This window comes from Sorex araneus, chromosome 4 (genome assembly GCF_027595985.1).
Source record: "Sorex araneus isolate mSorAra2 chromosome 4, mSorAra2.pri, whole genome shotgun sequence".
Classification (NCBI taxonomy): Eukaryota; Metazoa; Chordata; class Mammalia; order Eulipotyphla; family Soricidae; genus Sorex; species Sorex araneus.
In genome coordinates, this window is record NC_073305.1 from 178314069 (window position 1) to 178332052 (window position 17984).

The 17984-nt window shown below is 56.1% G+C and overlaps 1 protein-coding gene across 2 annotated transcripts in view; it reads right to left on the reverse strand.

Moving 5' to 3' along the window:
* Positions 1 to 5997: 5997 nt before the first annotated feature.
* RMND1 (required for meiotic nuclear division 1 homolog) overlaps positions 5998 to 17984 on the reverse strand; it is a 48713-nt gene continuing 36726 nt past the window's right edge. For both annotated transcript variants that reach the window (XM_055134913.1, XM_055134912.1), the window contains 2 exons: positions 7319 to 7435; positions 5998 to 6128 (listed from right to left, as the gene is read on the reverse strand). In XM_055134913.1, the coding sequence (XP_054990888.1) occupies positions 6087 to 6128; positions 7319 to 7435 (159 nt within the window). In that variant the 3' untranslated portion in view covers positions 5998 to 6086. The remainder of the gene's footprint in view (positions 6129 to 7318; positions 7436 to 17984) is intronic.

Genomic DNA, 17984 nt, shown 5'->3' on the forward strand with positions numbered 1-17984 from the left:
GCTTTTGGGCTTTGGCCAGAGCTGGCTGTGCTCTGGGTCTGATCCCAGCGCATCCCCAGGAGTGGCCCTGGGTGGTGCTTTGGGGGCACCATACGCAATGCCAGGAGGCTGCAAGGCAGTTGCCTTACCCATTGTCGCATCTCTGGCCCCTTGGTTGATTTATTTTAATTTTAGCAACTATAGTATAAAGCTCTTCTTCGGGTGTGCTCTTAGATGATTAGTGGTTATCTTTTTTTTTTTTTTTTTTCATTTTTCACTTTGGGCACACAGAAACCGGTGATGAGGGGCTGCTGAGCTCCCACTGGTGCTCGGGGCCTGAATCTGGGCTCCTGTGTTAGAGCCTGTGCTATGCTGTGCTCAGCTCTGCGAGCTGCTTCTCTGGCCCCTGACTGCTCATAGTGGGTAACTTAAAGGGTGCCCGGGCAGGGCAGGGAGAGTGCCCAGCTTCGGCTCCCAGCACTCCTGCTCCTCAGGGCATCACTTGAAGATCACCACCGGTCCGTCGCCAGGGTCCTCGGGAGACCCTCGGCCCTTGCGTGAGGTGGAGGCTGGCAGAATTGCCAGGGGCCCCGGGTCTCCTAGTCCTGCCAGGGAGGCCCCCAAGTAAAATAACCTTAAAAAGACCATCAGGCCGGCGTGTAAAGACAGTGATGCCCCTGCGTGTGTGCTGTGGGTTCCACGTGGACCTTGGGTGGGGTGGATTGACTGCGGGACTTGACCGGCCCGCAGGCCGCTCTCGGGAGGGAGGGTCAGCCAGGTGGTGCTCGGGGCCCTCAAGAACGTCTGTGTTTTGGTTTGTTTCGTTTTCTCAGAAGCGCTCTCTAAACTTCCTTACGCGAAGGGAGCGGATGGCGGCGGCTGTCTCTGCTGCTGGGCACTTCCTGTGCTGATGGGGTTGTGTGGCTGACACGCTCGCTCCTCGCCTGCCCCTGCCTAGCCCCCCGCCCTGCGTCCCTTGGGTGATGGCTCCCCGGAGGCCGGGACAGATGCCTGCAGAACTGAACGGCCTGTGGGGGGCCCGAGTAGCACTGGGTGAGAAAGGCGAGTGGAGGAAGCCCCCCGGGTCTCGGTGGTGCTGGTGTGTCTGCCAGTGGCTGCTGCTGTCGCTGCTCACCGCGGGGACACAGTGCCGTCGTTTGCTTCCTGTACATGTGCCGTTTGCTTGGTTTTGGGGTCACACCTGGTGGTACCCCGGGTTTATTCCTGGTGGTGCTTGGGGGACCAGATGTGGTGGGGGTGGTCGAACCCGGGTCAGCTGCATGCAAGGCAAACACCCCGCCTCCGGTACTGGCTTTCCAGCCCCCGGGAATATTCTTATTTTTTTTCAAATGGGGGGGGGAGTATGAGGGGTGGGGAGTGAAACTGAATTTTTAGTTACAGAGTTGAGTTTGGCGGCTGGAGAGATAGCACAGCGGGTAGGGCGTTTCCCTTGCGAATGGCCAACTCGGGTTCGATTCCCAGCATCCCAGTAATTCCTGAGTGCATGAGCCAGGAGTAACCCCTGTGCATTGCCGGGTGTGACCCAAAAAGGAAAAAAAAAACCACAGAATTGAGTTTGACATGGAACTTTTATTATTGAAAGTGAAATAAATGACTTGGGGGTCGGGATTACCTCCCTCATCTTCATATCATCATTTTTTTTTTTTCATTTTGGTTCTTCGGTTTTGCGATGCAGTTTTGAGGTGCCCGAGGACCGAAAGGTACTGAGGGTCCAACCAGGGTCCTGCGGCACGGTGTGTGCCCAGCCTTTGCTCCGGCTGCCCAGCCCCTCGGCGTGTGTGCCTTTCGGAGTACGAGTGGCCGTATTCAGAATCACACTCACAGTCAGTCGCCAGTGGCTACTCCTGGCTCAGTGCTCGGGCGCTGATGTGATGCCCAGTTCCAGCCGGACTGCGCACGAGGCTCTCTGGCCCTGAGGCCTGCCGTAGCGTTGTGTCTGCGTAGATGGGAAGGAGGGCTGTCATTCCTGCCTAGGCCCGCTGCCTTAGTTCTTTCTGGGTTCCCCGGGGAGGGTGGCGCCCCAGGAGCCCCGGAGCCTGGGCCGGGCCGGGAGGAAAGCACACGCCTTCCAGCTGCAGGCCGACCGGGCTCTCCAGAACCGGCGCACGAGTGCGTCAGCCGGCCTCGGTTGCCATCAGGGTGCTGGAGTCAGAATCTGAAATCTAAGATAATAATCTCAGACGCACAAAGCTCTCGAGAAGTCTGTGGGCCACATCCTGGGGTCCTTGGCCACATCCTGGGGTTCTTGTGTGCGGGGCACGCGGGGCCGACCGAGCGTCTAGGAACGGAGCCGGGCCTCTGGCCTGCAGCAGGCCTGAGTTCTGGCCAGTAGAGCCAGCTCCGTGCCCCAGGCTTTTGATGCTTGTGTCTTTGGGGCCACTCTGCATTGCTCGGGCATCACTCCTGGCCGTGGGGACTGAGCCCGGGTCTGCTGCATGCGAGCAGGAGTCTGTCCCTCTCACTCTGTCCGGCCGCGGGGCCCAGGCCTTCCCCGACTTCATTTATAATAAACACAATGGTTTACAAAGGTGTGAGGATTTGTGGCGGGCATTCATGTCACGACACCAGTCCCATCCCCATTGTCGCCTGCTTGTCACCACTCGTTGTGTAATGGAGCGATTCAAAGATAGTTCCGTAGAAGAAAAATTTTGAAAGTTGTGGTATCTCACCATGGGGACATTTACGATTTTGTCAGACTTTTCCAAGCACTGGTGACAGGTTTGGCTTTCTGTGCTGGTGTTCCGTCAGTCAGCAGCGAAGGGGGGATGCTGCTGGGATGTCGCTGTTGAAGAGGTCTGTTTTTTTGTTTTTTTTTTCTTTTTGGGTCACACCCAGCGATGGATGCTTGGGGGTTATTCCTGGCTCTGCACTCAGGAATTGCTCCTGGCACCATATGGGATGCCGGTCATCGAACCCAGATCGGCCGCGTGCAAGGCAGACGCCCTCCCCGCTGTTCTCTCGCTCCAGCCCAGTGTTGGAGAGCTTGGATATGTCACTCCGGAAAAGCCAAAATATTTCACCTGGGCGGCCTGAGGGGCCTGGAAGGCAAGAACGGCTGTGGGGCTCGCCCGTCCCCTCCCGAGATCAGGCTTTTTAAAACGAAGAGCAACATCTTGGATTCGAGACTAACGCCGAGTGGTTTAGATTTGGCCGGAATTATATAATATTTGTTATTGTCTTCATGTGATGAGCTCAAGAAGCATTCTTGTCTGTGTTTTTATATGAGCATTTTAAAAGTTCATGAAAAAAGTCTCATGTGCTAATCGAATTTAAAAGGTCAGGGCTTTCTACTTACACAGAATGTATCTTTTGTTGGTGTTGTTTTTTTTTGTGGGGGGGGGCTATCTGGCAGTGCTCAGGGGTTACTCCTGGCCTTGCTTGGGGAGGGGACTACGTGGGATTCTGGGGATGGAACCCGGGCCAGTCCTGTGCCAGGCCGACGCCCTCGCTGCTGTGCTGTCCCTTTGGCCCCTGCGGCTTGATTCCGAGTGCAGACAGTAAAGCCCCCAGAACGGCTCCGCGAGTCACTCTCTGGCCTCCCCCCTCACTGCTGGCTTCTCCCAGAACATCTGTGAGTCCAGCTGACCTCCACCTCCTTGGATGCTTGTTTTCCTGCGGTCCAGCACAGGTTTGTCCCCCTCTGCCGGTGTCTTGACCCCCAGGATAGCAAGTCCCAACTTCCTGTGTTGTGTTGCTTGTCTCGGAGTAGGCTTGCCAGTCCCTCATGCTTTCCTATTTTATTTACATGATTGGGGCATGTTGAAACAGTCTGTTTTCAGGCATTTGAGTGTTTCGGGTTGTGCTGCAATAAAACAGCCTTTTTTAAAAAGAATTGTTGTGCATGTATGAAATCCATGGTTTTGTAACCCCTAAACGTTTTCCTCCCCGCGATCCTGTTCTGTTTCATGGGAGAATAGCACCTGTGAGGAAGGGGCTTTGAGAGAGAGAGCGGACACCTTCCTTAAAGGGCAGTTCAAAACCAATAGAGCAAGTCTGAGTAAACATTTAAATTGGACGCATTTGGGGACTCTTCCCCCACCACCCGTCCCCTCAGAAAGAGCCTGGGCCTTTCTGGGTTCAGTACGCGGGGCGGGGGAGAGGCCACTTCCGTGCTCTGTAAACTGGCCAGGAAAGAGACTCCGGTCAGAAGTTCAGAGTTAGGCTGCAGCCTGAGGATTTAGATGTGTGTGGATGGGACACAGGACTCCAGGCCTCGGGGACCCCAGCTGGCTGTGGGCCTGAGCCCCGTGTTTTGGGAAGGCTGAACAGGACAGTGACTAAAGCTAGTTGAGTGAGTTTTGTCACAGAATGTAAGCCTGGGGCCAGCCTCCTACCTGCAAGCTTGTGCTACTCACTGGCTCCCCGGCAAGGCAGCCCGCAGTTCCCTGCTGTATGCAAAGCAGGCATTGCAAAGATTGGGTTTGTCCCTTGCTAGTCAAAAGAGCCTGCACTCATGCAGGAAGCGCCTTCCGGGCTCTGCTAACCCTGAGGCTTCCCGGCCAGAGTTCAGATCCTGGGGTTTGACTTCACCTTGACTTCACCTCCCTAGGGTTTTACCTTCAGTGGATTTGTGTGCCAGCAATTCTCATCTGTTTACTCTCCTAATCCCCATAGCAACCCTGGGAGATGTTGCTGTGCTTAAACCCATTTTACACACTAGGAAGCCCGAGTGGTTCATTGATTTGCCGTGGAGTCGCCTGTTGGGCCTGGGGGCTGGGTCGGGCTTAGCTGTGGCCTGTCCTAGCCTCCAGCACAGCTGCAGGGCCCACCCAGTACTAAGCTGACAGGCTCCGGGGAGGACCTCTGGAGTGGCTGAGGAGAGACTCAGGAGAATAGCTTTTTCCCCACAACATTCGTAGGTATTATTTTACTAGGTAAGTTGTGACTTAAAAAAACTGTCATGTCAAGAAATCCGAATTCCCTAAGTTTAAATCATAAGATTTGTCTTTTCTGATAGATCGTAAGTATGTGCACAAACACGTGGGTGGCCTGCGAGTGGGGGGGGAGGGGGAGGGTTGATTTTTATGTGAGGTACCTGTGTTGTGTCAGGGCTTCACACACCCAAGCCGAGCCCTCTCGACACATCCCAGCCTACCCTGCCCTGGGCAGGGAGGACTCCAACCTGCCCACTGTGACCGCGACTGTAATGACTGTAATACCTCGAGTTGAATTTTAACATGATCCCTTCAATAAAGTCAATGATTTAATTGGACATTGTTTTCTTCTCATTGTGTGGGGACCAGGGTCATAGATCATTGTCCTTAGAGCCACGCCCGTCACATCACACCTCTGCTGGCCCCTGCACTGCCGCCCTCCCCAGCACTGGCCTCTCCCAAAAAGGGAAACTAGGGGTCCCCTTTAGCCACAGAGTGACTCTGACACAGAGTTCCCACGTTGAAGTATTGCGCGCCCTCCTGTGCTCGAGGGAGGGGGATGCTTCCCGGGGAGTGGGCTCTGCTTACAAACCCGGGGCCGGAGCCCTGCTGCAGCAGGGAGGGCGTCTGGATGCATTGAGAGAAGCGGCCAGTGTGTATCGGACAGCATACATCCTGTGCGACACAGCCACTGATAGGGTCTGGAGTGGTTAGACTGAACACCCCCTCCGAGCAGCCGCTGTTGGCACACCGGCGTTAGACGGCCAAGGGCGTTCACAGTCTCGGGAAACTCCCTGGCACGCGGTGCACTGCACCGCACTACACCTGCTGCACGTGCTTCCCACTCGGCACAGAAGGGGTGCAACCGTTATGGGAAGCTTTTTAACTTTGTGTCAGTAATGTTTAAAGCCAGTGTGACCATCATACAGGGAAGTACAGGGTAATAAGGCAAGTCATGAAACGGAACTTGATTTCTAAAATAAAAATAAAATGGGAAAAATGAAAAATTCTATCAGTGATACGGATTCAACACATTCATAATTTTTATTCAAGCAGCAATGCATTTAGGAGCTGAAAAAATCTTAACAATTTCTTGATTAAAAAATTAAATACTTATTAAATAAGAGACTCTCCCCTTACCCCCCCCCCCAGTAGTGAACACTTTGTTTTGATTGTAGAACTTGAATTTCTTGCAACACTTCCCTGTGGTGATCACTTGATATGAAAAAATACTCGCCCCAGCTCAAACATTACCTGAGGGTGAAAGAATGAGTTGTAACAAACCATTGGTACAAAGTGACTTCTAAGACGGAATTAATAAATTGCCCCTAAACCTTGGTGGTGGGAAATGTGTGCTGGTGAAGGGGCGGGTGTTGGGAACATTGTGTGGCTGAAGCCCAATCTTGAACAGCTTCGTTACTGTGATCTCCCGATGATGGAATTAAAAAACAAAAAAACGCCCCTATTAAGAGAAGACCCTTTTCCCAGCCCGGGAGCTTCAGTTGGGAGCCACAGTGGACGTAATTTATAGCCAGAGCTTCCCCTCCGAAGGCCATTTTTTAAAATGGGGCTATTCCAAAAATCCCATTTTAGTGCACGTGCAAAATACGGCAGTCCCTGCAACATGGCAAGGCGGACTTGAATCACAGTAATAGGTTTCCCCATCATTTTCTATGTCGCTTTTTTTGGGGACATTTGTATTTGGGCCAGACCCAGGGGTGCTCAGGGGTTCCTCCTGGCTCTGCACCCAGGAATTACAGCTCTTGGAGCTCAGGGGACCATGCAGGGGTGTGTGTGTGTGTGTGTGTGTGTGTGTGTGTGTGTGTGTGTGTGTGTGTCCTGGCTCTGCACCCAGGAATTACAGCTCTTGGAGCTCAGGGGACCATGCAGGGGTGTGTGATGCAGGGGTGTGTGTGTGTGTGTGTGTGTGTGTGTGTGTGTGTGTGTGTGTGTCCTGGCTCTGCACCCAGGAATTACAGCTCTTGGGGCTCAGGGGACCATGCAGGGGGGTGTGTGTGTGTGTGTGTGTGTGTGTGTGTGTGTGTGTGTGTGTGTGTGTGTGTGTGTGTGTGTGTGTGTGTGTGTGTGTGTGTGTGTGTGTGTGTGTGTGTGTGTGTGTGTGTGTGTGTGTGTGTGTGTGTGTGTGTGTGTGTGTGTGTGTGTGTGTGTGTGTGTGTGTGTGTCCTGGCTCTGCACCCAGGAATTACAGCTCTTGGAGCTCAGGGGACCATGCAGGGTGTGTGTGTGTGTGTGTGTGTGTGTGTGTGTGTCCTGGCTCTGCACCCAGGAATTACAGCTCTTGGAGCTCAGGGGACCATGCAGGTGTGTGTGTGTGTGTGTGTGTGTGTTGGAGGGGGTGCTGAACCCAGGCTGGCTGGGTGCCAGGCAAACGCCCTCCCCTCTGTGCGATGGCTCCAGGCCCCTCTGGCTGTGTTTTCGCTCACCTCTATGGTGATGAGGATGACGATCATCCACTCCAGGCGCAGTGCCCGCTTCTCATTGAGGTGGTTGCGCATCAGGTCGGTGAGTTCCATGCAGTGCTGCAGTTTCTCGTTCATAACCTGCATCAGGAAAATTCCGGAAATAGCCTACGTGTATTGAAATGTACTCAGGAAATAGGCCCGAATTCCCCCCGCCCCTCCTCCGAAGGCCGCTGGCCCCGGCATCTACCTACAGATGGTTTTTCTTGTACAGGTTTCTCCCAAGAAATACTCTGCCTGGGCTAGACACGCGAGAGGGGGGATAAAGCACTTGCGTGTGGCTGACCCTGGCTTGGCCTCCGGCAGTGCCAGGAATAAGCTCTGAGCACCAACCCCAGCCCCTGTGTACCAAAAAGGGGGTACACTGAAGCTCGCTCATATGTGTACGCTTTTAGCGGCTCAGGAGCCGGAGCGACAGTACAGTGCTTAGGGTGTCTGCCTGCACACAGCCGACCCATGTTCGATTCCTGCGGTCCCTGAGCCCCACCAGGAGTGATCCCTGAGCACTGCTAGGAAACTACCAGTGCCCACCGGCCGACCTGGGACACTCGAGTTGCTGCACATTCACCACTAGGTGGCGCTGCTCTCAGCACTGACCCAGAGGTTCTGCATTCTGAGCTGGGCTGAGGGGTTCAACAAATTAGCCTTGACCTTAGACTTGAGGAGAGGGCTGGAGGCGGAGGCCCCTGGCAGAGTGCTCTGTATATGTGAGCATGTGCTTGATTCTATTCCCCCTTCCCTGTGCCCCCCAGTAACAGGTGAGGAGTCTCCTCTTTAACCTCCCTGGATTGCATTTTTGGGACACTGCGGACACATTTTCTTTTTAGACGGTATCACTGAGACACACAGTTACAAAGTTGTTCAGGATTGGGTTTCAGCCATTGAGTGTTCCAACACTGGCCCCTTCCCGGGGGCACATTTCCCACCTCCAATGGGGACACATTTTAAAAGTAGTTTTGGGGGAGAAATTACAAACAATAATAGGGTTTTTTTTTTTAAATATTGAATGTAATCAAAGTAAAGTGAAATTTATCAGCTACACTGGGGGCTGGGGGGTGGGAGGGGAGGTATACTGTGATTCTTGGTGGTGGAATATGTGCACTGGTGAAGGGATGGTTGTTCAAACATTGCATAACTGAGACCAAACCTGAAAGCTTTGTAACTTTCCACATGGTGATCCAATAAAATAAATTAAAAAAAAATTAGTTTGGTGCCCAGAGCGATAGTACGTGGCTGACTTGGGTTCAATCCCCAATATAGGGTCCCCCAGGCACCACCAAAGAGTAATTCCTGAGTGTAGAGCCAGGAGGAACCCTTGAGCTTCGCCGGGCGTGACCCAAGAGTCCCCCTGCAAGCCCCATAAAAGCAGTCTGTCCCTGTGATTCCGTCGGGGTGCTGACGGTGTAGGTGTCGAGAGGGAAAGAGCCGCAGCCCAGCAACTGCGCAGAGCGTGTCTGTGCTCGAGGCAAGCACCCTGGCCCATGCAGTGGCGAGGCTTAGTCACCCCAGCACAGAGAGACTGCCCTGGAAAGCACACCTCACAGCACCTTGGTTTGGTTTCCAGCCCGTGTGACGGGAACAGCAGTGCCCCTGCTCTAAGCGGCGTCTTGCCCTCCCCCTCACCCTCCTGCTTTTCCCCCTTTGAAATGCTCTACCCCCTCCACTGTTTTGACTTGAGTTAGTAACTTTATTCCTCCGTTTTCTCTTCAGCTCCTCAAAGGATTGAGTCCTCAATGTTACAATTCCCCTGAAACTCCCAGAAGTTTCTGCAGTGCCAGAAACTGAACCCACCTGGGGCCTTACACAGTCAGCATGTCAGAGGCAGGTCCACAGAGGTGGGGCTGAGCCACGCCCTTCGCCTTCTGGACACTTTTTAACAGATTTTTTTTTTTTTTTTTGCTTTGGGGCCATTCCCAGTGATTCTTTCCAACCCACCAGCCCTCTGGGTGCCTCCCTGGCCCTTACATCCTCCTGCCTTTCTTTTGCTTGTTTGCTTTTGGGGCCACACCCAGTGGTGCTCAGGGCTTGACTCCTGGCTCTTCACTCAGGAATTCCCCTGGCAGTGCTCAAAGGACAATACGGGATGCCACTGAACCCAGGCGGGCAGTGCACAACACTGTCCTGTCTTTGGACGACGTTTCCCAGCTCCTGGGCTGGTCACTGTCTCAGTCTGGTCCGTGTAGATGCCCTCCGACTAGGGCCAGCTGCCTCCACCCTCACTATTGTTGATGTCTGGGCACCGACCACGCTGTCCCTTAGCTGCCAGAAGGTCTGACCTAGGAAATGCCATCAGTGAGATGAACATGACCCCAGTCAGCCACCTGCTGATGCCCGGGACAGCCACCAGACCGAGCCGGGCCTTTCCCCTCGGCAGCACCGAGATGCTGATTAAGGCCCAGTCGCTGCCGGAGTTCATCCCCAGTACAAAGGCGGCCCCCACAACGTGGGAAAGACCCGTTTCAACTACAGTTATTTGGGGGCTGGAGTGATAGAACAGCAGACGGGGAGTTTGTCTTGTACGTGGTCGACTCACATTCGATCCCTGACAGCCCATAAAAGTCCCCCTTCCCCCCCCGCACTGCCAGGAGTAATTCCTGAGCATCTCTGAGTATGGCTCCAAAACCAAAAATAAAAAGCAAACTACAGTCACTTTCCAGAAAAGTTCTCCGTGTAGAGACCTGACTTCGCCTCATACTGCATTTCCAGCTGGCTGGAGAACACGGATGGGCTTCCTGCCGGCTCCTCGGTGAGAGCTGCCGCGGCTGGAGCCCGTCTGGGCGGCACACAGGACACAAACTCGCACCCTGTCCCCACTCGCGGCTCCCACGCTCTGCACTGCCCTCTGCAGCTGGGAGCCAGAACCTGGCCGGGCTGTAACTTGCCCAGGGTTCGAGATCCTGGCTCTGTCCTCTCTTCATTCTTTGTGTGTGTGTGTGTGTGTGTGTGTGTGTGTGTGTGTGTGTGTGTGTGTGTGTCTGAAGTCCTGGCTCTGTCCTCTATTTTTACTTTGTGTGTGGGTGTGTGTGTGGGTGTGTGTCTGTGTGTTGGGGGGGCTGTCACTCCTGGAAGTGCACCAAGTCTCCAGCACGTAGACAGTGTCCTTACGTTTTGTCATGTGACCTGGAAGTCTCGAACATGCTGAAATTTGCCCTTTGGGGCCCGAGTATAGTGGATAGGGCGCTTGCCTTGCATGTGCCCGGACCAGGTTTAATTCCTGGCACTCCATGTGGTCACGGGAGCCTGCCAGAAATGATCCCTGAACACAGAGGCACGAGTTAGTCCTGAGCACTGCCGGGTGAGTCCTCATCCGGAACAGGTGGACCGTGTCTGTCCCAGGTCCTGGCCTGGCTTGCGATAGTCACCCTGCCCCAAATGTCATCTCAGAGCACTGAGTCCAGCCACAGCCCAGCTGGCACCATCCGCTCCAATCTTGGGGGGGCTCTGTGAAACCCCCTAGCCTCCTGCCCTGGCCTCAGTCCCCTTAGCACACCCTCCACGTGCCCCTGGTCAGGACTTGCTGCCCGCTCCCTTCCACTGGACACGTGGCTACTCTCTGGCCATTTCCAACCCTGTGATGCAGCCAACCAGCCCGGCACCGCCCGGCGGCTCCGTCCCCCAAAGCCCTGCTGAAGGAGGCCACCGTGACGCCCCAGCTTGGCCCGCCCTAACGCACACCACTTTATCCTGCTTCACGAGTCTGAAAGCTGCCAAGTGAGGGCTGGAGCAACAGTACAGCAGGTGGGGCCTTTGTCTTGCACGCAGCCAACCCGGGTTCAATCCCCGGCATCCCATATGGTCCCCCAAGCACCGATCACTGGGTGTGACCCCCCTCCCCAATAAAGCTGCCAAGTGAATGATGTTATTTTGGGGGTTCCCCCTTGGCACCCCATCCACGGGGCCCACGTGCAGCAGACACTCCCATTCCCACACTTCTGCTCCGCACAGGATCTGGGGGAGGGACGGAGGGAAGACAGTTGGGGGAAGACGCTCGTCTCACCCACTGAGGCCCACACCTGCTTCAGTGGCCAGCCCCGTCTGGAGGGATCCCTGAGCACAGAGCCAGGAGTCAGCCCTGAGCACTGCCAGGTGTGGCCCCAATAACAACCCCACAAAAATCGAACCCCAACCAGGTTTGCAAGTTCATTTCCCTACAGAGCCTGCAGGGGGCAGGGGTGGGCAGGGGAGGGGCCTCCCGGGCTGGAAAGATTGGGGGACTCAGCGAGGGCTCATCACATCACACAGAGGAGACAAAAAAAGGCCAGTACAGTCTGATGGCGGCGGCAGACCTGCAAGCAAGGTTAGAGGCCAGCTAGGACCCACCATGAGAGGTGCCTCTCCCAGACCCTCAGTGTGGCAGGAAGAATAATGACGGGTCCAGCCCACGGCCACGCACCCCTACTTCCCAGGGCCTGCAAGCGTGGCAGGGCAAGAGTTCAGAATGTGTGTGGAGGTGGCTGCGGGCACTGTGGGAACGGCAGCGGGGCGGCGGCAGGGCCCAGCTCACCTCTGCTGCAAAGATGGGAACACAGGCGACCACCCAGATGGACGAGGCCAGGAGTGGATCCTGCCCACAGCCTGGCTGGATGTCCAGGGTCGCCTAGAGAAGCAGCACGCCCTGTGGTGGCGGCAGGGCTGCACTATCTAGCCTTCAGACAGCTGAGCTGAGCGGGAAGATGGGACGAGCCCCCAAGGGAGAGCTAATCCCCAAGACAGGCCTCCAAGCTGGGTGACAAGCGCGGGACTGCCAGGGGCTGAGCTGAGCAGGTGGGTGGGAAGAGAGGTCGGGCAGCTGCTGGGGTTGGAGATGGATGGCCCCAAGTCACAGGAGCACTGGCAAGCACAACTGGTAGCTGTTACAGGAAAGGGAGATGTCCCGGAAACAAAGTATCTAATCCCGCTGTAACAAATGTAGCTCCTTGGCCTGCGGGCACTCTTAGAAAGTGCTTAGGAGGGAGAGATAGTACAGCCCTAGGGCGTTTGCCTGGCGCACAACTGACCCAGTTCAATCCCTGGCATCCCCTATGGTTCCCCCAGCACCACCAGCAGGAACTCCTGGGTGCAGAGGCAGGAGTAACCCCGAGCATTGCTGGGTATGACCCAAAGCCAAAAAAAAAAAAAAAAAAAGCACTTTCCTTAATGCTGGTCCCACCCGGGCACCTGGACATGCGGGTCTGGAGCAAGTGCCCAAGTCCGTCTAGGGTCAAAGCCCCTCAGGTCTCCGCCTGCTTTACGGGAGGGGAGGTGCCCACGGCTGTGGCTCCACTCACTAACCCCTGCTCCTCCTGGCCACCACACCCACCTTTAGTAACCTCAGTCCCGTCCCAGCAAACATTGAGGAACATGTCATCTACGTGGCCACTTTAAGGGACTCTTGAACTATTGCTCCAAAAGACAAATCCTGGTGGGCTTTTAGGAATTTCTGGCATGCAGACATGAATTTTTGGAGGGAGAAGGAGACAACTGCCCCCCTCCTGCCACCCCTCAGCTATGCCCAGGGCTTGCTCCTGCCTCTGCACTCTGGGATCACCCCTGGCAGGGCTCTGGGGCTCATCTGGGGTGCTGGGACTGGACCTGGATTGGCCGTGTGCAGTGAGCACCTTAACCCTGTTCTGCATCCCCGGCCCAGGTGCATTCTGCTGTCCCTTCCCAAGTCCCAGGTGAAAGTCTTCACTCAATGTGGCGGTACGAGACAGAGGCTCTCAAATGGCCTGTCCCCCCCTCTCAGACGAAAGGCCACTCCGTGCCCTTGTGACAGTCTCTCCTCTTAGGGCTGGAGGGACCAGGCCACAAGATGCTCAGGATGGAACGGGAAGCCCCTTCCCCCTGCACCCCAGGAAGCTGGATGGGACGAGGGACCTGCAGGTGACCCGCTCAGGTGCGGCCTGAGGTCAGCGTCCAGGGACGGCCAGTTGCTACAGGCCTTAGGACTAAACAATCCACCTTGCCCTTTTGGTTTTTGTGTTTTGGGAGTTTTTTCTTTGTCCGGTTTGTTTTTCAAGGGGTGGTGGGGCAGTGCTCCGAGCTTACTCCTGGCTCTGTGCTCGGGGATTGCTCGTGGTGGGCTCGGGGGCGCATACTGGGTGCGGGGGATTGAAGCTGGGTCAGCCATGTGTGAGGCAAATGCCCCGCCTGCGGTACTATCACTCCAGCCCTGCAAACTTGGCCCTTCGCTAAAATTGGGAATTTTAAATTGAGAAGCCAGAGATAGTCCGGTGGGTCGTGATTTGGGTTCTATGGCCGGAATCCCTCATGGTCCCCCAAGCCCACCTGGAGTGGTTCCTGAGTGCAGAACCAGAAGGAACCCCTGAGCGTGGCTGGGGTTGTTTTAGGTATAAACCCCCCCACCCCCAAATCCAAAACTAAACAAAACTGGGAACTTGATTAGAACCGGGTTTCCAGATGTCACTTCTGAATCTGGGGCCTTTGCCTTTAGGAAACGGCTCTTATCACTTGTCCCTCCAGCTGTTCGGTTCTCAGCAGCGTGTTGTTCTCAAAGTCCGGGTCTCGCCCTCCCTTCTGACCGGGTGAAGGGGCACAGAGCTGCAGGTCCGGTGCTCAAGCTGGCAGTGCTCAGAGCCTCCTGGCGGCAGGGATCAAATGCAGGGAAGGCATATGTGCTCTACCACGAGGGCTAACCCTACCCCCTCACCTCACCCCACCCCGGGGCCGCAGGCCTGACAGTGGAAACAAAAAACAATGCATCACATCTGTTAGAAAAGATGAAGTCATGAAATTTGCATCTAGGTGGATCAACATGGAGAGTATCATGTTAAGTGAAATGAGTCAGAGAGAGAGGGACAGACATAGAAGGACTGCACTCATCTGTGGAATATAAAGTAACAGAATGGGAGACTAACACCCAAGAACAGTAGAGATAAGGACCAGGAGGATTACTCCACAGCTTAGAAGCCGGCCTCTATGCTGGGGGGAAAGGCAGCTCAGATAGAGAAGGAACCACCAAGTAAAGGGTGCTAGGAGGTCCCATTCGGGATGGGAGATGTGGGCTGAGAGTAGACTATAGACCGAACATGATGACCACTTAATACCTCTACTGCAAACCACAACACCCAAAAGGAGAGAGAGAGCAAAAGGGAATGCCCTGCCACAGAGGCAGGGTGGGGGTGGGAGGAGGACGGGGTGGGGAGGGATGCTGGGATCTGTGGTGGTGGAGAATGGGTACCGGTGGAGGGATGGGCACTCGGCCATTGTATGACTGAAAAGCAAGCACGTGAGTTTGTAAGTCTGTAACTGCACCTCACGGTGATTCACTAATAAAAAATTAAAACAAAAACACAACACATCAAAGCAAGCAGCTCCGCTTGTCGCTAACATTTGCCAGCCCTGCCTTAGAGGCATCCACGGGCAGTGCGAAGAGAGAAAACCATCACACACAGAGACCCTGAAGCTGGACAAAAGCTCTTCTTAGCTGGAGCCGCTTGTCTGTGCAGCCTTGGGGCGGTTCGAGGCGAGGCCGGCAGTGCTGCGGTGAGCCACTTCCCCCACCCCCACCCCAGGCAGGCTTCCTGTGTGCGGCACTCAGGCTGCAGTCAGGGCTGCAGAGCTGGGCCTGGGGCGGGCTGGCATCCCGCCCTCCAGAGCAGGCTCGCAGATGAGAGCTGCCTGCGTCCCCCCGACCTCAGCCATGGGCAGGGCCTTTGTCCCTCGTGACAGTGGCGAGGTTCGGAGAATGTCCCGGTGGTGGTGACCCGCCCTGGCCCCATCCTGCAGCTTTCAGGTGTCAGTGCTTGGGGGGGGGGGTGTCCATTAAAATAACCTACAGTGAGGATGGAAGGGCTGGAGCAATAGCATAGCGGGTAGGGTGTTGTTTGCCTTGCACGTGGCTGACCTGGGTTCGATTCCTCCGTCCCTCAGGAGAGCCCGGCAAGCTACCGAGAGTATCCCATCTGCACGGCAGAGCCTGGCAAGCTACCCTTGGCATATTCAATATGCCAAAAACAGTAACAACAAGTCTCACAGTGGAGACGTTACTGGTGCCCGCTCGAGCAAATCGATGAGCAACGGGAGGACAGTGCTACAGTGAAGATGAGGCAGGTCACTCCTGCCCCGCCTGACCCCCTCGCCCCCACTGAAACACCTCTAACCTGCTTCCCACCTTTCCTGCTGTTTTGGGGGTCACACCCAGCAGTGCTGACTCCTGGCTCTGTGCTCAGGGATTGCTCCCGGCAGGGCTTGGGGGAACCATGGGGCACTGGCAAGCGCCCTCCCTCCCCACTACGCCATCACTCAAGCCTTTCCCACCTCTTGTGAAGCCTCAAGTCCGTGGCAGGCTGACCTGGAAGACGCCACTGTTGAGAGGGGTGAGGACACGGTGACTTAAGCGGGGTGGTGGGGAGGAAGCAAGAGCCCCTGCCCAGCGGGGATGCCCCTGAGGCAAGGGCAGGAGGAGGCCCCCGGCCTGTGCCCGGAGGAACTGTGGCTGGCCTGAGGGGCCCCGTCAGCAGATCTTAGAGCCCCGAGCCAGGCTGCACGGTCAGAGCTGGACAGCCCGGGGGGGCGGGGGGCCTTCAGTCCGGAACCTGCAAGGTCCGGACGTCCCTGTCCAATCTGGGCCGAAGAGGGCATTTCAGTTTGGCAGAACAGGCTGGAGAGGCGGGACAGAGCGGGAGAGCATCAGCCCTGCACGCGGCCGACCCGGGTTCGATCCCCAGCATCCCCTGTGGTTCCCCGAGCACCACCAGGAGTAATTCCTGAGTTCAGAGCCAGAAGTGACCCCTGAGCACCTCTGGGTGTGGTTCCCTCTCCCTGCCGCCCACCCCCCAAAGAGTAAACAGGTGAGACCTGCTGATGGCGCTGTGAAATCAGCTTCACAGTCTCACTGGTCACTTTTGGGGCGGGCGCACGGGGTCCTCAGACACCGGGGAGGCGCTCCACCAACAAGCTACAGCCCCGGCCCCTCATCCCCTCCCCTCCCTTTCTAAATTAAAAAAAAAATTATTTTATTTTTTGCTTTTTGGGTCACACCCGGCGATGCACAGGTGTAAGTTATTCCTGGCTCATGCACTCAGGAATCACTCCTAGCGGTGCTCGGGGGACCATATGGGATGCTGGGAATTGAACCCGGGTTGGCCACGTGCAAGGCAAACGCCCTACCTGCTGTGTTATCGCTCCAGTCCCCCCTCCCTTTTTTTTATGACTGGGAGAGGATGGAGGCAAGGGGTGGGGCCCGGGGGGTTGGTTTGGACAATACCAGGCAATGCTCAGGGCTCACTCCTGGTGGGGCTTGGGGGCCATAGCCAGGGATCAAGCCCAGGTCAGCCACGTGCAAGCCCGCCAGCACCCTACCTGCTGTGCCACTGCTCCAGCCTCTGATCCACCTCTCCTGGGGGGGGGGGGCAAGAGGGTGGCCCTGGCAGTGCTCAGCGGCTCACAGTGTTGTGGCCCAGCATGCAGGGCCGTGCTCCCCGCTCTGAGCCATCTCCCTGGCCCCATCCATGCTCCTGAGCTCACCGGAAGCAGCCAGGTGCAGACACCGCCCCCACCCCGACCCTGAGCCTGGAGATTTCCGCTTTGCCGTGTTAGCAGACGCCCATAAATAACAAGTGGTTCCCTGCAGGGTCCACAGCACCCCCCACCCTGACCTTCCCATTGCTCCCACTGACCTGCCTGGGTCCCCACCCCCTTGCTCTGGCGCCCTCAAGTGCCACACGCCCAGGCCCTGCTTTCTCGGCAGGCCGGCTGCCACCTGGTCTCCCTGCCCCGAGGCACCACCAGGCCTGGCTTCGCCAGGAACAGCGGGACCCAGCGCAGCTTGGACCACCCGGAGTGGCGGGACCTCCAGGAATAATGACAGGATTACTTCCAAGGGGAACCTGCGGGCTTTGGGAGACGGGACAGAAGCCCAGGGAAGCCCCCAGGTTTACCGCAACCCTCGAGACCATCTGGGGATGACCTTGGGCCAACGGTCTCCTCACTGCGAGCTGAAACGAAGAAAGCCTGGTCCGAGCCGGGCACTCAGCTCGGAGAAAAATCGACGCGGGACGTCACGGAAATTCACTCCACCAGCACCGAAGGCGCTGCGGCCAGAGCCAGAGGACAAGATGGGCAGGGCGCTGGCGCCTGGCTCACCTGGATTCGTGCCCTGGCACCACGTAAGGTCCCCCCGAGCCCGGTGAGGCGTGAGCCTGGCGCAGCAGAGCCGGAGGGAAGCCCTGAGCACTGCTGGGCGCGGTCCACAGAGAGAGAACCGCAGAGGCTAACAGGGCAGGGAGTCAGGGAAGCAGAAAACCAAGGCTGTGTGTTTGGAGACAGAACAAAAGAACTGATGCACACAGGAGGGGCGGGGCTGGAGAGAGGACCTGGGCACGGCATGTGACTCGCATGCAGCCAACCCCGGTTTAAATCCCTCATCACACAAGGTCACTTGAGCATAGAGCCAGGTAGAGGCTCTGGGTACTGCAGGGTGTGGCCCAGCCTCCAATAAGGAAAAAAAAAATTAAAACCAATCACATTGATATATTAAAAAAATTATTTTTTTTTTGCGCTTTTTCTTTTGGGTCACACTCGGTGATACACAGGGGCTACTCCTGGCTCATGCACTCGGGAATTACTCCCGGCGGTGCTCTGGGGACCTTATAGGATGCTGGGGCCCTACCCGCTGTGCTATCTCTCC